We start from the raw sequence: 20,027 nt of genomic DNA, 5'->3' as shown, positions 1-20,027 counted from the left end.
AGAAGATGGATAGAGGAGAGGATAGGTGGAGAGGAAACAAACAGGTCAAAGAGGCGGGGATGGAGCCAGGAAAGGTGAGTGCAGGTGGGGAGTTAGGAAGGGGATAGGTCAGTCCAGGGAGGACGGACAGGTCAAGGGGGCGGGATGAGGTTGGTCGGTAGGAGATGGAGGTGCGGCTTGAGGTGGGAGGAGGGGATAGGTGGGAGGAAGAACAGGTTAGGGAGGCAGGGACGAGCTGGACTGGTTTTGGGATGCGGTGGGGGGAGGGGAGATTTTGAAACTTGTGAAATCCACATTGATACCATTGGGCTGCAGGGTTCCCAAGCGGAATATGAGTTGCTGTTCCTGCAACCTTCGGGTGGCATCGTTGTGGCACTGCAGGAGGCCCAGGATGGACATGTCGTCTGAGGAATGGGAGGGGGAGTTGAAATGGTTCGCGACTGGGAGGTGCAGTTGTTTGTTGCGAACCGAGCGTAGGTGTTCTGCAAAGCGGTCCCCGAGTCTCCGCTTGGTTTCCCCGATGTAGAGGAAGCCACACCGGGTACAGCGGATGCAGTATACCACATTGGCAGATGTGCAGGTGAACATCTGCTTGATGTGGAAAGTCTTCTTGGGGCCTGGGATGGGGGTGAGGGAGGAGGTATGGGGGCAGGTGTAGCACTTCCTGCGGTTGCAGGGAAAAGTGCCGGGTGTGGTGGAGCTGGAGGGGAGTGTGGAGCGGACAAGGGAGTCACGGAGAGAGTTGTCCCTCCGGAAAGCAGATAAAGGTGGGGAGGGAAAGATGTCTTTGGTGGTGGGGTCGGATTGCAGATGGCGGAAGTGTTGGAGGATGATGCGTTGGATCCGGAGGTTGGTGGGGTGGTACGTGAGGACGAGGGGGATTCTTTTTTGGTTCTTATTGCGTGGACGGGGTGTGAGGGATGAGGTGCGGGAGATGTGGGAGACACGGTTGAGGGCGTTCTCGACCACCGAGGAGGGGAAGTTACGGTCCTTGAAAAACGAGGACAACTGAGATGTACGGGAGTGGAATGCCTCATCCTGGGAGCAGATGCGGCGGAGGCGAAGGAATTGGGAATAGGGGATAGCATTTTTGCAGGAAGGTGGGTGGGAGGAGGAGTATTCTAGGTAGCTGTGGGAGTCAGTGGGCTTGAAATGAATATCGGTTTCTAGGTGGTTGCCCGATATGGAGACCGAGAGGTCCAGGAAGGGGAGAGAGGTGTTAGAGATGGTCCAGGTAAACTTAAGGTTGGGGTGGAAGGTGTTAGTGAAGTGTATGAACTGTTCGAGCTCCTCGTGGGAGCACGAGGCGGCGCCGATACAGTCATCAATGTAACGGAGGAAGAGGTGGGGTTTAGGGCCGGTGTAGGTACGGAAGTGCCACAACTATGCCACCCGAAGGTTGCAGGAACAGCAACTCATATTCCGCTTGGGAACCCTGCAGCCCAATGGTATCAATGTGGATTTCACAAGTTTCAAAATCTCCCCTCCCCCCACCGCATCCCAAAACCAGTCCAGCTCGTCCCTGCCTCCCTAACCTGTTCTTCCTCCCACCTATCCCCTCCTCCCACCTCAAGCCGCACCTCCATCTCCTCCCGACCAACCTCATCCCGCCCCCTTGACCTGTCCGTCCTCCCTGGACTGACCTATCCCCTTCCTAACTCCCTACCTACACTCACCTTTCCTGGCCCCATCCCCGCCTCTTCGACCGGTTTGTTTCCTCTCCACCTATCCTCTCCTCTATCCCTCTTCTATCCGCCTCCTACTCTCTCCCTATTTATTTCAAAAACCCCCTTCCCCTCCCCCTTTTCTGATGAAGGATCTCGGCCCGAAACGTCAGCCTCTCTGCTCCTATGATGCTGCTTGGCCTGCTGTGTTCATCCAGCCCTGCACCTTGTTGTCTCGGATTCTCCAGCATCTGCAGTTCCTACTATCTCTTAAATGCAGTGTTCTCTTGGGATTCTTCTGCTAAATGGAAAAACTAGTAACCATATTCACATCTACGTTGTATAAAAATCTTACTTCCGAGAATTAAGGATTGAGTTCTGCAGTTTGTGTGGGCAATTTTCAAGTGAAAGGTTGAAACACCTTGTATCTCAGCAATATATTTATCTTTCTTTAACATGCACAGCATGGGCCAGGCCAGTCTCTGTGTTGTTGACCTTCTGAATTGTATCATTTTGCTCCATTTCATTTAGTTCCAACCGAATCTACTTTTGCACGTGCACACTGCAATTCCTTGGAACGTCAATAAATGCAGTTACATCATCCTGACAATGCAATCCTGCATTACCCTTAAGGTTGTCGATAGCATCAAATCTGTCGGGGTGTGTTTAAAATCATTGACTGATTCCGTTCTATCGGTATGGTTGTGGCTTAAATCTCATGAATTGTGGCTATAACACGGTCTATCCATTCTTGTAAGCTTGCTTCTGCTGGGTCATTGGTAGATACCTCGTAGAAGATTTTGGGAATTAAAAAGGTATTGGCCCTGCAGTGGAATAATGCCAATACCGTGGAACTGGCGATCTTTTTTACGCTGTGAGATAGTCTCTCGCAGACTATACCCGAAATACCACTTATTGAGGTATATGTCTTTCAGGACATATGGTGGTTGGCACTAGATCCCATTTCAGTTTAGCTTTTAGTGTGCATCTTCCCGCTTTCTCAAGAATATATATTACAGAAGGTTGAAAAGCTTTTAGTTACGTGATGCCATTAACATGTTGCATGTAGTTAATGACATGGAAACTTTGGTCATCTTCTGAAATTTGCTTTCTATTTGGTTGACTCTGAATCTCCTGGACATGTTTGTGTTTGTATAGCTTTGCAGCTTTTCCCCTTTTGCCAATGTTGTGGTGTTATATCATCTTGCAGGCCACATGTTTTTTACTCTCATGTCTTGTTTGGCTTTTGGAACCAGAGTTCCTGTACATGTATGTTTAATGTTCCTTGGCACATGCTTTACAGATGTTAAGAAAAGCTAGATAGTTTTTGATAACTGTGTCTGTTTCAGTTATTTTAGGTTGGTGCATTTTGGTCACTATAGAGAATGTTGGCTGCATCTAAAGCATGCAAACATTATTGGTCTGACAGCTCATATAGTCCATCCTCAATTAATGCAGCTCTGGAATGACTCTTTTCCTTATCTAAAAGATGCTGCCGAAAGATTTTATTTTGTGCAGAGGCAATGATGAACTTCATGAGCTTCTTTGACAATTCGTCTTCAGAAATGTCAGTCTCATGCCCTTTGATTCAACTTATTCCAACCAACTAATCAATCCACTCTTGGGGATGCAGTCTGTACAACATGAGTTATAAACTATTAATGCCGAAATTAATTCTTACCTGGGGGTGGTCATCGAGAATTTCCAAATCTTGTCTGGATTTTTTTGATCATCTATCGAAAGACTGTACATATTAATTCTGCAAAGTCCTTCCTTGCCAAAGGCAAGAGAGATTTTAAAAGCTTTTTTCATGTGATCATCTACTGTTTGATGTGTAAGATTGAATTGTGAATGCTGTTTGAACAGTTGTATTTCAATGAGTGTGTCTGTGGATGCCCAGTCCACAATGAGATTTCTGCTATCCATGATTATGACTTGAAGATGTTGGACTGTACCAACTTAAACTCTGTGTTCCTTACTTTGTGTCAGTGTGAGTTAAAAACTGTACCTTTCTTAAGAACAAAGATATTGTATGGTCTTCTGAAAACTCAATCCTTATGTATCAACTGTCAGGAGAAGTGTTGTAGACTTTACAGCTTTCTGAACTGCACAGCACTGGATCTATGTTCGAGCTTAAAACTGCACTTAAAACCTTCTTATTGTTTTCTTTCTTTTAATTAATACAATCTTAGAAATCTATTATATCTCAACAGAACTTACATCATAATCAAAAATGAATTATGTTAGTTTATCAGAGGTTAATATCCTATCCACTAATCTGTAAAGTTTTCTGTGCTCACAAAAACTGATGCTTTGTAAGGATGAGGAAGATTTCCTTTGTAAAAGTTTTCTGTTGTGCAAAGCCATTGCCTGGTTGGTCCTCAAATAGCTTTCCAAATATCTACCACCAATATACAGGATTCTTTTATTGCCATTATTGCTTCTACCATGGGGGAATTTGTCTGCACCATGGATGTCTTACCTGATCTGACAAAACTTATATTATCTCCCACAACAGGAGAAAATGACTGTGGATATCATAGCTTTGAAGAAACCAACAGATATTTGTTACAATATTATTTGCACAAAATTATATTCCTTTGGTCAGTAAGTGTTTGGGCTCATATTAAGCTCTGTACATATAAGAAGAACATACTTCCAGGACAGCATTCATGCTTCAAGTGGATTAGGTGGAGTATGAGATCTTCATGCCCTCAGGTCAAATGCTATGATGCAAGGATGATATCAGGAGCATGTCTCTTCAAGGAATACTGACATACTAACAGTAACACATAATGAATCATTTATGTTATTTAAAAAAAATACACAAAAGTTGCAATTCAGAAATACAGGCCAGTCCATAATCAGGCTTGAACATCACCTCCAAGACTCAAGTTAAATTAAAGTGGCACGCGGGGCTAACAATATAAAGGGAATGTTCACCAAATCACTTGAAAATAAATTAGATGTTCAGAGGACGGCTCAGTAATACATTTATATTATTGGCTGATAGTTTAAAGATTTTATCATGGCCTCAATAAGAGCAAAAGGTTTGTAACATGGCAAATTTTCTGCATCTTTTTTCCGCCACCTGTACATGTTCTGCCACAGCTGCATATAACTTTTCACACAAAGCTTTATCAACATAGAAGACTGCACTAAAACTGGTTAAATAAAGAGAAAACTGCAGAGGCTGGAAACCTGAACCATAAGCAGAGATTGCCGAAGAAACTCGGCATGTCCATCAGCATCTGGCAACAATGTTCATTCTACTTTCTCTTGAAAGATGCTGCCAGACCTATTGAATTTCTCCAGCAATTTCTGTTTTTGTTTCTTTTTGAACTGGTGTTTTTAACAAAATTCAATCTTGAGGAATACTGAAAATAGAAAATCTTGGGAATTTACAGGAGGGCTTTTTTGGTTCAAGGTGGTCTCAGTGCATACTTCAAATAGTTTCTGCATTTATTTCTGACTTTTATTTTGCAATTTCACCTTGTTCAGACATTCATTGAAATTATTTTAAACATGTCACTTTGCTTAGAATATAGGAATCGTACTACACAGACACACATTTTTCCTAAAGTAGCCATAATCAATCTTTAAACCCAAAGGCATAATTTTTCATATTTCATGGGCTTTGTGATGTGCAAGTAAAATGAGTCAATTGGGAAATGGGAAAGAAGAACAGAAAAGGTCTCGTGTAAACTACACAGGAGAATGAAGAAAAATGAGGCCCTCATTAGTGAGTTGTTTTTATATCTGACCACGGTAAAGAGAGGTTGAGATGTTACTCATTTGTAAACATGGGGAAACCTGGCATGCAAACATAAGATTCATCAAACAAAAACCTGCTCATGTCAAACACCACTGAGGAATCCAATCCACCACCAGCAAAAGGAATAAGCACAAAGTGCAACACTGACATTTATTCAGGTGCGACTTCCAAAACTGTCAGAGTGAGGAAGAATAAAAGCACCTTGTGGAGGTACTGAACATTAAGTGCCAAGTTTTGAAAGACTCCCATACTAAGAAAAACAAACTAACCACAAAACATCTTCCTTGGTACAGAAAAATAGCCACGGAAAGGGAAAATGCTGGCATTAGCAAGTTCTTTTCAGAAGTTTGCTGCAGTAACTCACAATCGAGATTTATGTGCAACTTAGCACAATGGCCAAAAGCATTTCTGTGGGTATTTTCACACAATAATTTTGATTGGAATTACCACCAAAATATTTCTTTAAAAGATCCCATTTGGAAATGTGTGTGTTAAGGTTGCCAACACTCTAGAAACATTCGGGGGTTTCCAAGCCACTTAAAAATCATGGAGCATTTTTCAAGAAAACTGTGCCTCTGCATGTTCTCTGAACATTTATATTTATTAATTCCGACAATATTTGAGATGGGGAAAGAAGGCGATTTGGTGAACAGTCAAGGCTTAGCCAATCATTTAACAACAAGCCTGTTCACTTCCCAGTTGGTGTGGTCTACATTACACATGGAGACAGCCCAATGGGAACAATGTGAGGTAGGGTATATTGAGGTACAAGGTCATGTGCTAAAACCTCCAGGCATACACCCGAGTTTGTGTGCATGTATGCATATGCTTGTCTGTTATTTGTTTTTTGCTTACTTGTAAAAGCTGTCTGGTTCCAGGCACTTGAAAATTAAGGAATACGTCGTCGTCTCCGAGGCAACCCCATGGTTTTTCCCCACTACGACACAGGAAGATCCCAACCCTGAAAGAAGGTCATCTGCAAAGCTCAGAGATTCCCCTGGTGAAAGAAAAACACACAAAAGAGGGGGGAACAAAAATTAATTAAAATAAATACAGGCAAACAAAAGCTTTTTGACATGCATCATGCAAAGTAACTCTGGCATTTCCACAGGCTGTTCCTGTATTTGGGGGAGAAATTGGGTCATCTTTTTCTCTCGCGTCTTTATTTTTTTGTAACTGAATTCTTAAGATCTTTGACAGAAGAAAAATAAACAATGTTCAGAATTTCTAAAGATGTTTTTGGTTTCCTGCAGGCTATTATTTTGTTAAAGGTTAAATGTGTGCTGACCTCTCAGCCATTTTGACTTCTTTCTCTTTAACGTTTTGCAAGTGGGATGAAATGCATTAAATCTATTTTCCTCTGCATTCTTGCTTAATAAAAATAGTCACGTGTGTGCACACATTTCGTCTTTACTTAATTTTGTTTTTCCGTGTGTGGTCAAATGTCATAAAATTCTGTTGTTTTAATAATCTCATGTTTTAAATGTAAAATATATTTTATGTGCTAAATAATTGGCTTACAAGTATTAAGAGACTTAATGACAAATAGAGGACAAAAAAATCTTTCAGTTTACAGTACAATTGTGTGAGGGTAGAAACACTGTTTCCTTAAGAGTAGGCTAAAGCCATTTATCTTACATAAACAAATGTCTCCAAGCGTGGGATAGAGGTAATGAGCTGCCAGTGTGGGATATATTTGCAGCTTGATGGTATTTACTTTTCATCAATCAGTTCTCTGATTTTACCACCACTGGAAATCCACAGTATTCCCCTTGAAATCCATACAAAGGATCTACAACAGAAACATTATTCATCTAGTCAAATGTGCATGATTCCTAGAGAGTAGTAAGCAATAAGGAATTACGTGAATAGATTTGGAATTCATGTTCACCGGGTTACAAGGGGAGTCTGGGAATTAAATACTAATACATTGAACCATTTGGCCCACTAAAACAGATGTTTACTGTTAAAGCTTTAATGTGTTAACTTCCAAAGCGTACATGGTGATGTGATACAAATCCCTTCTCATTTTCTTCCCTTATATTTTTCAGCTACTATATTTGTTTTAGCCTGATCATGCAACATTTTAGCCATGTCTGCTGTTGAAATTTCATTTGATTGCATAAGTAAGGAGCTCTTCCAGTCTTGCAAAATAACTCATCTTTTATAAGTGCTTCGCACTGGGAGTCCCCATAAATTTAAACCCTATCTGCATTTAATTTCCAGTCGATAAACAGGACTGAGAAGAAAATTCACAGGTGCTTCTGTGATCGTCTTATAATCTTAATTCACTCAGTTTCTTTTACTTTTCTGAAACCAACCTTGATATAAAATATTGTTGCCTTGTGCAACGAACAGTATTAATCCTAATTCCAGAAATTAGAACGGAGAGAAAAATTACATCTCACTGACATGAAGCACTTCAATAGAATAATCTTTCGTACAAAACAAAGTGGACTTGTAATGAATAATCCACAACTCTTGCCACAAATATGGGAACTAGACTATTGAGTGTTTTCTATCGCTGAGGAAATCCTGGTTGATCAGTGATGTAAATCGATGCACAAGTTTGTGCCTACTCCATAACCCTAACACCTAGTTTTAATTTTTAAACAAACAATCTCAGTTCAAAATTAACACCATAAAACCATAAAAAACTGGAACAGGAGTAGACCATTTGGCCCCTCTGTTCAACAGGATCAAGGCTGATCTGATATTCCTCACGTCCACTTTCCTGCATTTTCTCTGTACACCTTGATCGCCTCACTGATCAAGAATCTATCCATCTCAGCCTTCAATATACACAGGACTCTACCCCACAGCTCTTTGTGGCAAGGAACTCCAAAGATGCACGACACTCTGAAGAAATTTCTCCTCATCTAAGTTTTCAATTGGTGCCCCTTAATTCTGAGACTATGCCCTCTGCTCCTAGACTCTCGGTTGAGGAAAAACATCCTCTCAGCATTTACCCTTGGCAATTAACTATTGATCAAAAGTATCAGTTGCTATTAGTGGAAGAGAATTCCAAAATTTTACCCCTCTTTCACATGGAAGGGTTTCCCAACTACACTCCAGCTCTTATTTTAATATTTAGATTATTCAACCTGTTCCTAGACTTCCCATCCAAAAGAAATCATTTTTGTTCGAGCTACCTGATCTATTCTTCCTAATATCTTAAAAACTTTGATCAGATCAGCACTTAATCACCTAAATTCTATAACCTTACCTTGTGTAATCTCTCCTTGTTATTTAACATTCAAGAATCATTCTATTAAATCTACACCATACTCCATTCAAGGTCATTATACCCTTCCAAACGACTTGTTTTCACAGTTGGTCCTTGTAATCAATTGCTTCCAGCTTTACTACACAAACAACAATACAATTACTTTTATAGGGAGGTCTAACATAATCATGCTGGTTTGAGATGCCAAGGAATTTAGACCCTTTGAGCTTCTCAGACTAGACAAAGGTCAGTAGATAATCAGAATATTGTTGTAAGTGTAAGACATAGCAGATTTTTCTTTAAAAGGACTCTCCAAGTACAGATATTCCAAAGTTTGTCTAAATACAATCAACCTGTGTAACTGTTCTTAAGACAAAGCTCCTGGAATCATTGAAGAAACAACTGGATGCTTTCATTGGCTGGTTATTAGAATATCTCTTAATGGATGAATCAAATATATCTCATGGTGTTTCTCATCCATAATTATTTTATGACTTTTTTTTAATTGGAAAGGACCCAATTCGCCACTTACAACGTGTACAAAATTTCCACTGAACAAGATTCACAGGTGGAAACCTTCAACAGCTTTTTTTTTCCAAATCTTTGACAGGGGTTCTCAGGATGCAGTGGCAGTGTCCCTGTTTCTGAGCCAGGAGGCCTTTGTTCAAGTCCCACCTGCTCCAGAGGTGCCATAAGACGTATGTACAGTTTGATGAAAAATAAATCTCTGAATCTTTGAGTCTCTTGAATGGCCCACTGCTGACCAGATGCAGATGAGGTTAACCTCAGCATAGGCCTGGAATTGGGCCTCTGTTCAGGACATTACATGAGACACCAGAAAAAGAAAGAGATTAAAGACTGTTAATTTATCTAGAGGCTTATTGTGCCTTACAAAATTATCCCCAATCACTTGAAGATTGACCCACTGCAGAAAACTAGTAAATGCTGATCAGCACCTTCAAAATGGCTGACCATGATACAACAAGAATGGTCCAAAAAAAAGGCTAAACTTTTTTCAGTGTGGCAATAGCCCTGTTGTTGTGTTAGAATACTAGAAACCAAATGTTTCAGCCCTCTTGTTGAGGCCTGACCTGGTTCTGTGACAATCAGATCATTTGTCATCGAGCACTAGACCTCTATGCCTTTCAGGGAGAAGATCCTGCCTCCACAAGCTGCTGACAGCATTACAGTTCCAGCACTGCCAAAGTGGGAGGTGGTTACTGCTCAGATATTACCCAGTCCATAACATGGATGCCTTCCTAAGTAGGCTTAGACGGTGAGGTAGACCTCAGTGAGGTGGGGAGTATGATGGTTTGAGGAGGGTGGTGATAGGGAGAATGTTTCTGTCCTTTCCCACTGCTGGTGGTGGGAGGGATAGGAAAGAAGTACTCTTCATGGGTCACAGACATAATAAAAGCTCAGAGCTAGAAGAGAAGCCTTTCCATTTTACTGGGTACCCTCACTGTCTGGCAGTGCTCGTTGAATTCTAACAATGGTGGAAAGACCTTTATAAGAGCCCCCTTACTATGCAAGATGTGTTTTGGACACCTAAGGGTCCCTGGGTGGGAAAGCTGGAGTAAGGAGTGTTCCTTGGTATTACAAAGACAATGGATACTCCTGACCCACCTTCTCTCCATCACCTCCCCAATTCCCAGGTCCCATGAACTTACAGCCGATGCAAAGGAACTAATGTTTTAGAGTAGATTTGCAGCTCGGGTTGTGGATGTTGTGGTTGGTTGCCTCGTCGAGCTGGTTCGTCGTTCCGCAGACGTTTCATTACCCCGCTGGATAACATCATCAGTGCAGCCTCCGATGAAGCACCGTTGCATTTTCCCGCCTGGTATTTAAACTCGTATGATACGTGGATGACACCTTTATCATTACTAAACAGACCAAACTAGAGGAGACACACGAACTAATAAACAATGCCCCCACCAGGATCAGATTCACCAAGGAAGAGGAAAAGAACAAACAGCTCCCATTCCTGGATGTCATGGTGGAACGCAGGACCAATTGGGAATTCCCGACAAAGGTATACAGGAAAGCCACACACACTGACCAAGTACTGAATTTCAATAGCAACCACCCTAACACACACAAACAAAGTTGCATGAGAACATTATTTAAATGGGCAACAACACACTGCAGCAACACAGAACTACGGCAAAAAGAAGAAGATTACCTCTTCCAGGTATTCAAAGACAATGGATATCCAAAAAAACTGGGCCAGAAGATGCCTATTACATGAACGACACCAGGAAGATACTGCAAGTCCCGACACACTCATCACTCTACCTTACATCAGGAACACATCTTAACTGACCACAAGACTCCTATGACCACTGGGCATCAGAGTAGCACACAAACCCACATCAACCCTTCGCCAACTGATCATCTGAACCAAAGACCTACTACCCACTATGGACAGGACCAATGTCATATAAAGATTCCCTGAAAAGACTGTGACAAATATTACACTGGACAGACAGGAAGGAAATTAGCTCCAAGAGTACACAAACATCAACTGGCAACAAAAAGACACGACCAATACTCACTCATCTCCATTCACATGGATAAGGAAAACCACCAATTCGATTGGGACAACATCAGGATCCTGGGACAAGCGAAGCAGAGACAGGCACGAGAATTCCTAGAGGCCTGGTTCTCCATTAAGCAAGCCATCGATAAACACATAGAGCTAGATCCCATATACACTCCATTGCGAAGGAAAACCAGAAGTGAGGTAACCCAGCTCAACGGACATCAGAGTTTAAATAACAGGCGGGAAAACACAACAGCGCTTCATCGGAGGCTGCATTGACGAGGTTACCCAGCAGGGTATGAAACATCTGCGGAACAACGAACCAGCTCGGCGAGCCAACCAACCACAACAAAGGAAATTAATGGATGCATGTGTTATGTAATGTAAAGTGCATCCATCCACTCATGGCTTTGTCTGCCCATTACCATTTATTCCATTTTCTGAAGAAGGGTCTCGACCCGAAACGTCAGCCTTCCTGCTCCTCTGATGCTGCTTGGCCTGCTGTGTTCATCCAGCTCTACACCTTGTTATCTCTTACCATTTATTCCACTCCCTTATCCCCTTTTCTCCTGAGTTTCTACACTTTTTATCAAAAATGTTAATGATGTCAGAAATCCTACTGATTGTTTCTTATTGACAGAAATAAAAACAGAGCTCACAAGGCCATCTCTGCCATAAAGTGAAAAGGTCTCCATAAGGATGTTGCTGGGGTTGGAGAGTTTCAGTTATAGGGAGAGGATGAAAAGGTTTGGGGCTATTTTCCCTGGAGCATTAGGGAGTGATGGGTGATGTTATAGAGGTTTATAAAATCATGAGGGGCATGGATAGGGAGCTAACTTACAGAACCAGCAGGAAATTATTCAACCTCCACCACCTTCAAGCCAAAACCAATGTCTGTGTCCTCGAGCTACAGTACGCAGATGACAAAAACAGAAGTTTCTGGAAAAGCTCAGCAGTTCTGGTAGCATCTGGGAAGAGAAATCAGAGTTAATGTTTCGTGTCTGGTGACCCTCCCCCAGTTGATGCTTGTGTACGTGCAATCTCTGGACAAACTCCAGACCATTGTCAGCACCTTTACAGAGGCACAGGAGAACATGGGTCTCACCCTGAACATCTGCAAGACAAAGGTCCTCCAACAACTTGGCCTGGCATTGTGGAGCGAACCCCTGATCATCAAGGTGCACAGATAGGCCTTAGAGAACATTGACCACTTCCAAGACCTCAGCCAATGCGGCTATTGAAGAAGACATCCAGCACTACCTCTAGTGTGCCAATGCAGCTTTTGGCTGCCTCAGGAAAAAGGTGTTCAGGGACAACAACATCAGATCTGACACCAAGATCATGGTTCCCAGAGCCGTGGTGGTTCCCATATGACTCTGAGACGTGGACTGCCTACAGGACTCACCTCAAGGCACTGGAACAGTACCATCAATGCTAACTGCACAAGATCCAGCAAATCTGCTGAGAAGAAAGATGCACCAAACACCAGCATCCTCGACCAGGCCAACATTGAGGCACTGACCACCCTTGATCAGCTACAACGGGCAGGGCACCTCGTCCATGTGACTGACATGAGACTCCCCAGGCAGGTGCTCTACTCCCAGCTTCAAAACAGCAGGCAAACCCCAGGTGGACAGAGGAAACATTTCAGTGATACCCTCAAGGCCTCACTGGTGAAGTGCGGCATTCCCACAGACACCTGGGAATCACTGGCCCAAGACTGTCCAAAGTGAAGGAAGAGCATCCGGGAAGGCGTTGAGCACCTCGAGACTTGCCACCAGGAAAAAGCGGAAGCCAGGTGAAAACATTGAAAGGAGCGCGCTGCCACACCAATTCCCCATCCACCCCTTCCCATTACCATATTATGCCCCAAGTGCCTGCAGAAGCTGCATTGGTCTATACAGCCACCTGTGGATTCACCCTGAGAGTGGAAGTGAGTCATCTTCATCTGCGAAAGACCATCAATGAAATGAATGATTGGATAAGGTGAATATCCAAGGTCCTTTTCCAAGGGTAGGGGAGTCCAAAACTAGAGGCCATAGGTTTAAGGTGACAGTGAAATGATTGAAAAGGGACCTGAGGGGCAACTTTCTTACGCAGAGGGTAGTGCATGTATGGAATGAACTGCCAGAGGAAGTGGTGGAGGCTGGTACAATTACTACATTTAAAAGGCATCTGGATGGGTATATGAATTGGAAGGGTTTAGAGGGATATGGGCCAAGTGCTGGCCAATGGGACGATATTAATTTAGAATATCTGGTCAAAATGGACAAGTTGGACCAAAGGGTCTGTTTTCATGTCGTGTAACTGTACGACCCTATGACAGTCAAGTCCTTTAGGAAGCCAGCTGAAGGACTGAGGGGCTGAACTTGGTAGTTTGTTTTGGCAGCAAACTCCAGCCTATGAATTGCTGAAATTGTGAAATATTGATGGGCTTATTGAGAATTATATCATGCAGTTTTCTATTTAATGAATAAATGTGTTAACAATACAACTCACAGCGAGGTTCCACAAGGAGCCGGCAATGAATATGAATCTGTTTTTGCTGGTATTGAGGGAGGCATGTTGGCAGGCACAGCAGCAGAATGCACAGTTCTTTTTTGAAACAGCATCACAGTGTCTACAATTTTCAGCTGAACAGGCAGATGACACTTCAATTTAACATCTCAGCTAATGGCTAGCAATTTCAACAATGCATTACTCTGTTAATACTGCACTATGGTGTGTACCTAAATTATCAGGTCAGGTTCTGGACTCGGTTCAAAATACAAAGCCTCATGATGCAGAGATAAAATTACTACCAACTGAGAGAAACTAACTCCAGAAGAGAAGAGAAGAAAGGCCAGTTTCGCAATCTTGACTTACATGCTTAAGGAATGTGCCTGAGGAAAGATGGACAACTGCTAACTTGTATCGACTTCATGTTATTCTGAACCCTTTGTGATGAAGAACCCAACTTTAGTTTCCCTCATTCTCTTACTTGATGAAAAGTGAGGGGAAGAAGCAGAAAAGAGGATATTTTATAAAAAACTTTCTAGTCGGTAAAGAGATTGAAATATTTGTTGAGACAAAAGGCTAAGCAGTTATTGCATCTTTGTTGAATTTAGGCTTACACACAAACCAAGTAACTGAATTAGACACATGCATTTCATATTGACCAGAACGGTTCCAGGGATGAGTAACTTTAGTTATGAAAGTAAATTGGAGAAGCTGTGGTTGTCCTACTTCAAAAGACGTTTCTGAGACGATTTCATGGGGATGGTCAAAATGATGGAGGTGTGAGATCGAGGCTGAGCAAATACAGAAAAAGCCCCTTTTGGTAGAGGGGTTGATAAACAAAGGAGATGGGGTTCAGTTGATTGGTAATAGAATCAAAGGCAACATGAGAAATCTTTTTACGCAGCAAGTAGTTAGGTGCATTGTTTGAAGTACAGTGCTGGCAAACTCAATGTTGTCTTTAAAAAGAGAATCAAAAATGGAAATTGCTGGAAAAGCTCAGCAAGTCTGGCAGCATCTGTGGAGAGAAATCACTGTTAACATTTTGGGTCGATTGACCCTTCCTTGGGACTGGACAAACACCTGAAAATAAAAAAAAAATCACAGAATTTGAACGAATGGGCAACAGACTGAAACAGTGTCATGAACCCAGCTGGTGTTATTATTGGACAAGTTATAAGCCATACTGAAATCTAGCTTGCTAGATCATATTTTACTTTGGTTTGTTTTTAACAAAGTTGTCTTTCACTAAACATAAGCATGTAATACTGCAGATTTTGCTTTAACAAAAAAAAACAGAAGTTTATTACAAAATGGATGAAATAAAATGGAATAAACCAAACCATCTACAGTACTTGAGAGATAGTAGGAACTGCAGATGCTGGAGAATCTGAGGTAACAAGGTGTAGAGCTGAATGAACACAGCAGGCCAAGCAGCATCAGAAGAGCAGGAAAGCTGATGTTTCGGGCCGAGACCGTTCATCAGAATATTTTCTGAAGAAGGGTCTAGGCCCGAAACGTCAGCTTTCCTGCTCCTCTGATGCTGCTTGGCCTTCTGTGTTCATCCACCTCTACACCTTGCTATCTCATCTACAGTACTTACAAGACAAATGCAAAGATTTTTAAACACAAGGTAAAAGTTCAACCCTATTAATCTGAAAGCACTCCTTTTCAACTTGAAAATTATATCAACGACGTTTTGTACAGCACCCAAAGCACAACCTTGGTACAGTACCCAAAAACACCACTTGTATAGGACTCAAAGAAGAGGCTGTGTCTAACATCACAATAGGTTTAAATCACTGTGACTTTAACTTATAGAGTGGAAATACTGATAGTATTTTTTTTCCTGGAGCTAGAATATATCCGAAGTTATAAATATGCGTAAGTTAAGTAACCTCTTCAAAGTTTTATCCGAACTCTTCTAGTGTGAGACTAATGCTAATTCTTTACTCTAATGTATTCCAGTTTCACTATATCCTTCCCTTTTCAGGAGCTCAAGTCCATATGAGCATCTTCATTGAAGAACTCCATAGGACTGCTCAAACCACTCTCTAAGCTGAGAATTTCTTTTAAACTTAAAAAAGAATACTTTTCCTGACCTTCTAAACTGGAGCTTCTTTCTTTCATTTGGTCATAAAATCCTACCAATTTACACAAAAACATATTAATTCTAATACTAGGCCTCAAAAAGTTTTTGAAATAAGTCATTGTAGGTACAGAAATACAGTTAATTATTAACTTCAGACATATAGAAAACCTACATGTTAAGAACTCAAAAACTGAAACCCTCAAATTAAAATACATTATATTGAAAATATACATATATGTAAATCACACAGTCTACTTCACACTAGCAGAATTGCTCAAAAAGCCAACTGGCTCCATCTGTGCTGTAACCATTCTATTTATTGGTCAGTGCATTGAATATAGGAGTTGGAAGGTCATATTGTGACATTGGTTCAGCTATTTTTGGAATACTGCATGCAGTTCTAGCCTCCCTGCTTTAGGAAGGATGTTGCGAAACTGAAAAGGGTTCAGAAAAGATTTACAAGGATGTAGCCAGGGTTGGAGGGTTTCAGCTATATGGAGAGGCTAATTAAGCTGGGGCTATTTTCCCTGGAGCGTCGGAGGCTAAGGGGTGACCTGATAGAGGTTTATAAAATCATGACGGGCATGGATGGAGTGAAGAGACAAGGTCTTTTCCCTGGGGTGAGGGAGTCCAAAACTAGAGGGTATAGATTTAAGGTGAGAGGAGTAAAATATAAAAGAGACCTAAGAGACAACTTTTTCACGCAGAGGATGGTGTGTGTATGTAATGAGCTGCCACTTGGAAGTAGTGGAGGCTGATACAATTACAACATTCAAAAGGCATCTGGATGGGTACATGAACAGGAAGAGTTCAGAGAGATATGGGTCAAACGCTAGCAATTGGGACTAGATTTATTTAAGATATCTGGTCGGCATGGACAAGTTGGACCAAAGGGTCTGTTTCCATGCTGTACACTCTATAATTCTATGTCCGTATATTTCAACGAATTTCATCGCCTAGAACAAGATCTTACGAGAAAGCTCCAAATAAACATACATAGCTTTTCACTATTGTATTCCAAAAAGAAACAGAAGCCAAACTACAGATGAGCAGAAAAGCTATGGCAATGAAACACTGAATGTCAACTACAACAGCGTGACATAGGATCAGTGGAAAAAGGAGCAGAAAGAGGCATTTGATCCCTCAAATCTGCTTCACCACTCACTTCGATCATATCGATCTTCTACCTTAATGGCATTTTTCTGCACTATCCCCAATATTCTTTGAGAATTTTGGTACAATATCTAGAAATCTATCTATCTCTGTATCCAATATACTCAATGACTGAGGCTTCGTGGCTCAAAAATGTGGAGAACTCCATTGATCCACCCCCATCTAAGTGAATTAATTCCTCCTCATCTCCTTTCTAAATGGCCTTCTTCTTATTCTGAGGGGAAAGGGGAAGGATCCTTCTTGCATCTACTCTCAAGTCCTGCAGGAAATTCATATTCTTCAATGAGATTGTGTCTCAAATTTCTAAAGTCTAGAAAATGCAGTAGTCCAGAGAACAGAATAATCAAAAGTAGTCACCTCAAAGCTCTGTACAATTGCATCAAGGCATCTCTACTCTTGCACTGAAATCATCTTGCAATAAACACAAACATACCATTTCTCCTCTTAATTGCTTGCTGTACCTGTATGTTAGCTTTCAGTGACTTATAAACAAAAGCACCGATGTGCCTTTGAAGATCAACATTTTCTAATCTCTAACCACAGACAAAATGGTTTGCAACAAAGTAGATAGCTTAACATTTTCTTCGCATTATATTTGATTTACCGTGTTCTTGCCCACTAACTAAACTCATCTAAATCCTTGTAAAGCCACTTTGTGTCCTCCTCACTACTCACACTGCCACCTAGTTTTGTGTCATCAGCAAACTTGGAAATATCACATTCAGTTCCTATGTCCAAATCATTGATACAGATTGTGAACAGCTGGGGCTCAAGTGATGATCCTGATCCTTATGGTACTCTGATATTCGCAGACCGCCAACCCGAGAATGACTTGTTTATTCTTACTCTCTGGCTGGAATTTTTTTTTCAGCCATGTTTCTTTTTTCCAAAGGGATTTCACAGCAGGGTGTCCTCTTATGTCTCACAGCAATATTCAGCAGATGACCTTCTATTCCTCTCCCTCATTAATCAAGCATCTAGCCATCTTGGTTTCCTTCTCATGGAGACACATGGCAGGAGAATTGACATCCCCATTACTATTAGGACTTCTGTCTGGGATGGCACGGTGGCTCAGTCGTTAGCACTGCTGCCTCACAGCCACGTTCGATTCTACCCTTGGGCGACTGTCTGTGTGGAGTTTGCACTTTCTTCCCGTGTCTGCGTGGGTTTCCTCTGGGTGCTCTGGTTTCCTCTCGCAGTGCAAAGATGTGCAGGTTAGATGGATTGGCCATGCTAAATTGCTCATAGGGTCCAGGGATGTGCAGGCTGGGTGGATTAGCCATGAGAAATGCAGGGATACAGGAACAGGATAAGGGGTGGGTCTGGATGGGATGCTCTTCAGAGGGTCGGTGAGGACGTGATGGGCTGAATGGCCTGCTTCCACACTGTAGGGTTTCTATGATTCTAGACATACATCCGCTGGCACCATATTTAAAGTGCAGCTGTACAGCGGACTGTAAAGGGGGTTGTCTCTGCTGACTCCCTGCCCTCCTTCTGTGGTTATATTTGAGCCTGGGTGTCATTGGAGAAGGAGCACATGGTGTCCATCAATGATCACATTACTTTTAGAGAGAGGGAACACTGCAGGGGATACAGTGCTTTAGTCCCCCCTTCAACTCCATTTTGATTTCGTCCCCTCCCACTTTCTCTACCCACTCTCACGCTTTCTTATTGCCCACCCTCACTCCCCCTCCGCACCCCAACTCCAACACCAGTAACCCCGCATGTCCTCCGTGTTTCCTACCCGCTCGCTCGGGACATCTTCCCATCCACACCCACTGTAACAGCTGTGCCACCCACGTTCATTTCCCATAATACCTGCCCCTCTCTCTCAGTCCAGGAGGAAAGGAGCTTACAATAGGGCACAAAGACTCAAATGGATGGAGGGCCACCCAACCTTTGGCCCCTTATCCCTGATGTAGATAGCATCCTGGCTCCAGTGGCCCCAGCGGCTCACTGATTGTGTCTAAGCCCCAGGCCTGGTAGAAGAGGTTTCCCTTGACTTTCTGTGCTGGGGGACCCCGAGTGAAGACAATCTCCCTCGATTTGACTGTTGACAACCGTAACAAGCTCCCTGGCGCTGTGCCTGCACCATCTGGCAAGGCTATACAGCAGTAAAGCATTTAACAAGCAATAACTCCCGTTAATTGGTATCTTACTGCTGCCCGAATGAGAAACCTGCCTTGCTGCTCGGCAGATGCAAAGAAGGTGCAGCAGGATACTCCTGACGCCTCACTGGGCTTCTTAATTGATTCCATTACAAATCGTGCCATTGTCCACATTGTTCAGGCCCCAATCAGTGAGCCGCTGGGGCCACTGGAGCCAGGATGCTATCTACATCAGGGATAAGGGGCTGAAGGTTGGGTGGCCCTCCATCCATTTGAGTCTTTGTTCAGGCCCCAATGTACTCCACCCCCAAAATTTGTTTAGTCCTCCTCTCCCAGTTCTTTCATGTGCTGCATTTTATCGCTGTTTCCTCTTCTTACTTCTTTAAAGCTAACTAATCCAAATCCTAACCCTAACCCAGCTTCAGCAGCCTCCCATTGGCAATCCCCTGAGCAGCATGGGATCAAAACATAGTTCAGGTCCTCACTTTATGGTACAGTTTCCTGGGTGTGATTCTGGGGACAAAGGTACTGCTCACCCTAAAGCAGATCAGTGGTGTCAGCAGGCTGAGTACTCCACTATATCAGCAGTGTGGGCCATCTTAATAGGCTGCGGTAGGTTTGACTGAGCCAATTCCAGGCTTGTTTGCTTGAAGAATTCATGAGCGAGACTTTAACTATTTCGAGACTAATCCACGTGTGCAGAGTTAACATCAGATCCAAGGTATTCACAATGGCTCAGTTGGCTCAGTTTGTAGGTTTGAGTACCAATCCTGGTTCCTAAGTATAAAAATCTGGGACGAGATTTGAATGCAATACTGAGGATGAGCCACGTTGTTAGATAGGCCATCCTTTAACTTCGACATTAAAACTGACATCTATGTATCCTGGCAGCATCTGTGGAGGAGAAAACAGAGTTAACGTTTCGGGTCCGGTGACCCTTCCTCAGAACGC

The 20,027-nt window shown here is 42.5% G+C and overlaps 1 protein-coding gene across 1 annotated transcript in view; it reads right to left on the bottom strand.

The window, feature by feature from the left end:
- LOC109912707 (astrotactin-2-like) overlaps positions 1 to 20,027 on the bottom strand; it is a 1,431,562-nt gene that overhangs the window by 113,908 nt on the left and 1,297,627 nt on the right. The window contains exon 20 of the mRNA XM_048613352.1: positions 6,295 to 6,436. Within this exon, the coding sequence (XP_048469309.1) occupies positions 6,295 to 6,436 (142 nt within the window). The remainder of the gene's footprint in view (positions 1 to 6,294; positions 6,437 to 20,027) is intronic.

This window comes from Rhincodon typus, chromosome 28 (genome assembly GCF_021869965.1).
Source record: "Rhincodon typus isolate 14 chromosome 28, sRhiTyp1.1, whole genome shotgun sequence".
Classification (NCBI taxonomy): domain Eukaryota; kingdom Metazoa; phylum Chordata; class Chondrichthyes; order Orectolobiformes; family Rhincodontidae; genus Rhincodon; species Rhincodon typus.
Note: the sequence above shows the minus strand (reverse complement) of the source record. Positions and strands in the feature narration are given on the sequence as shown.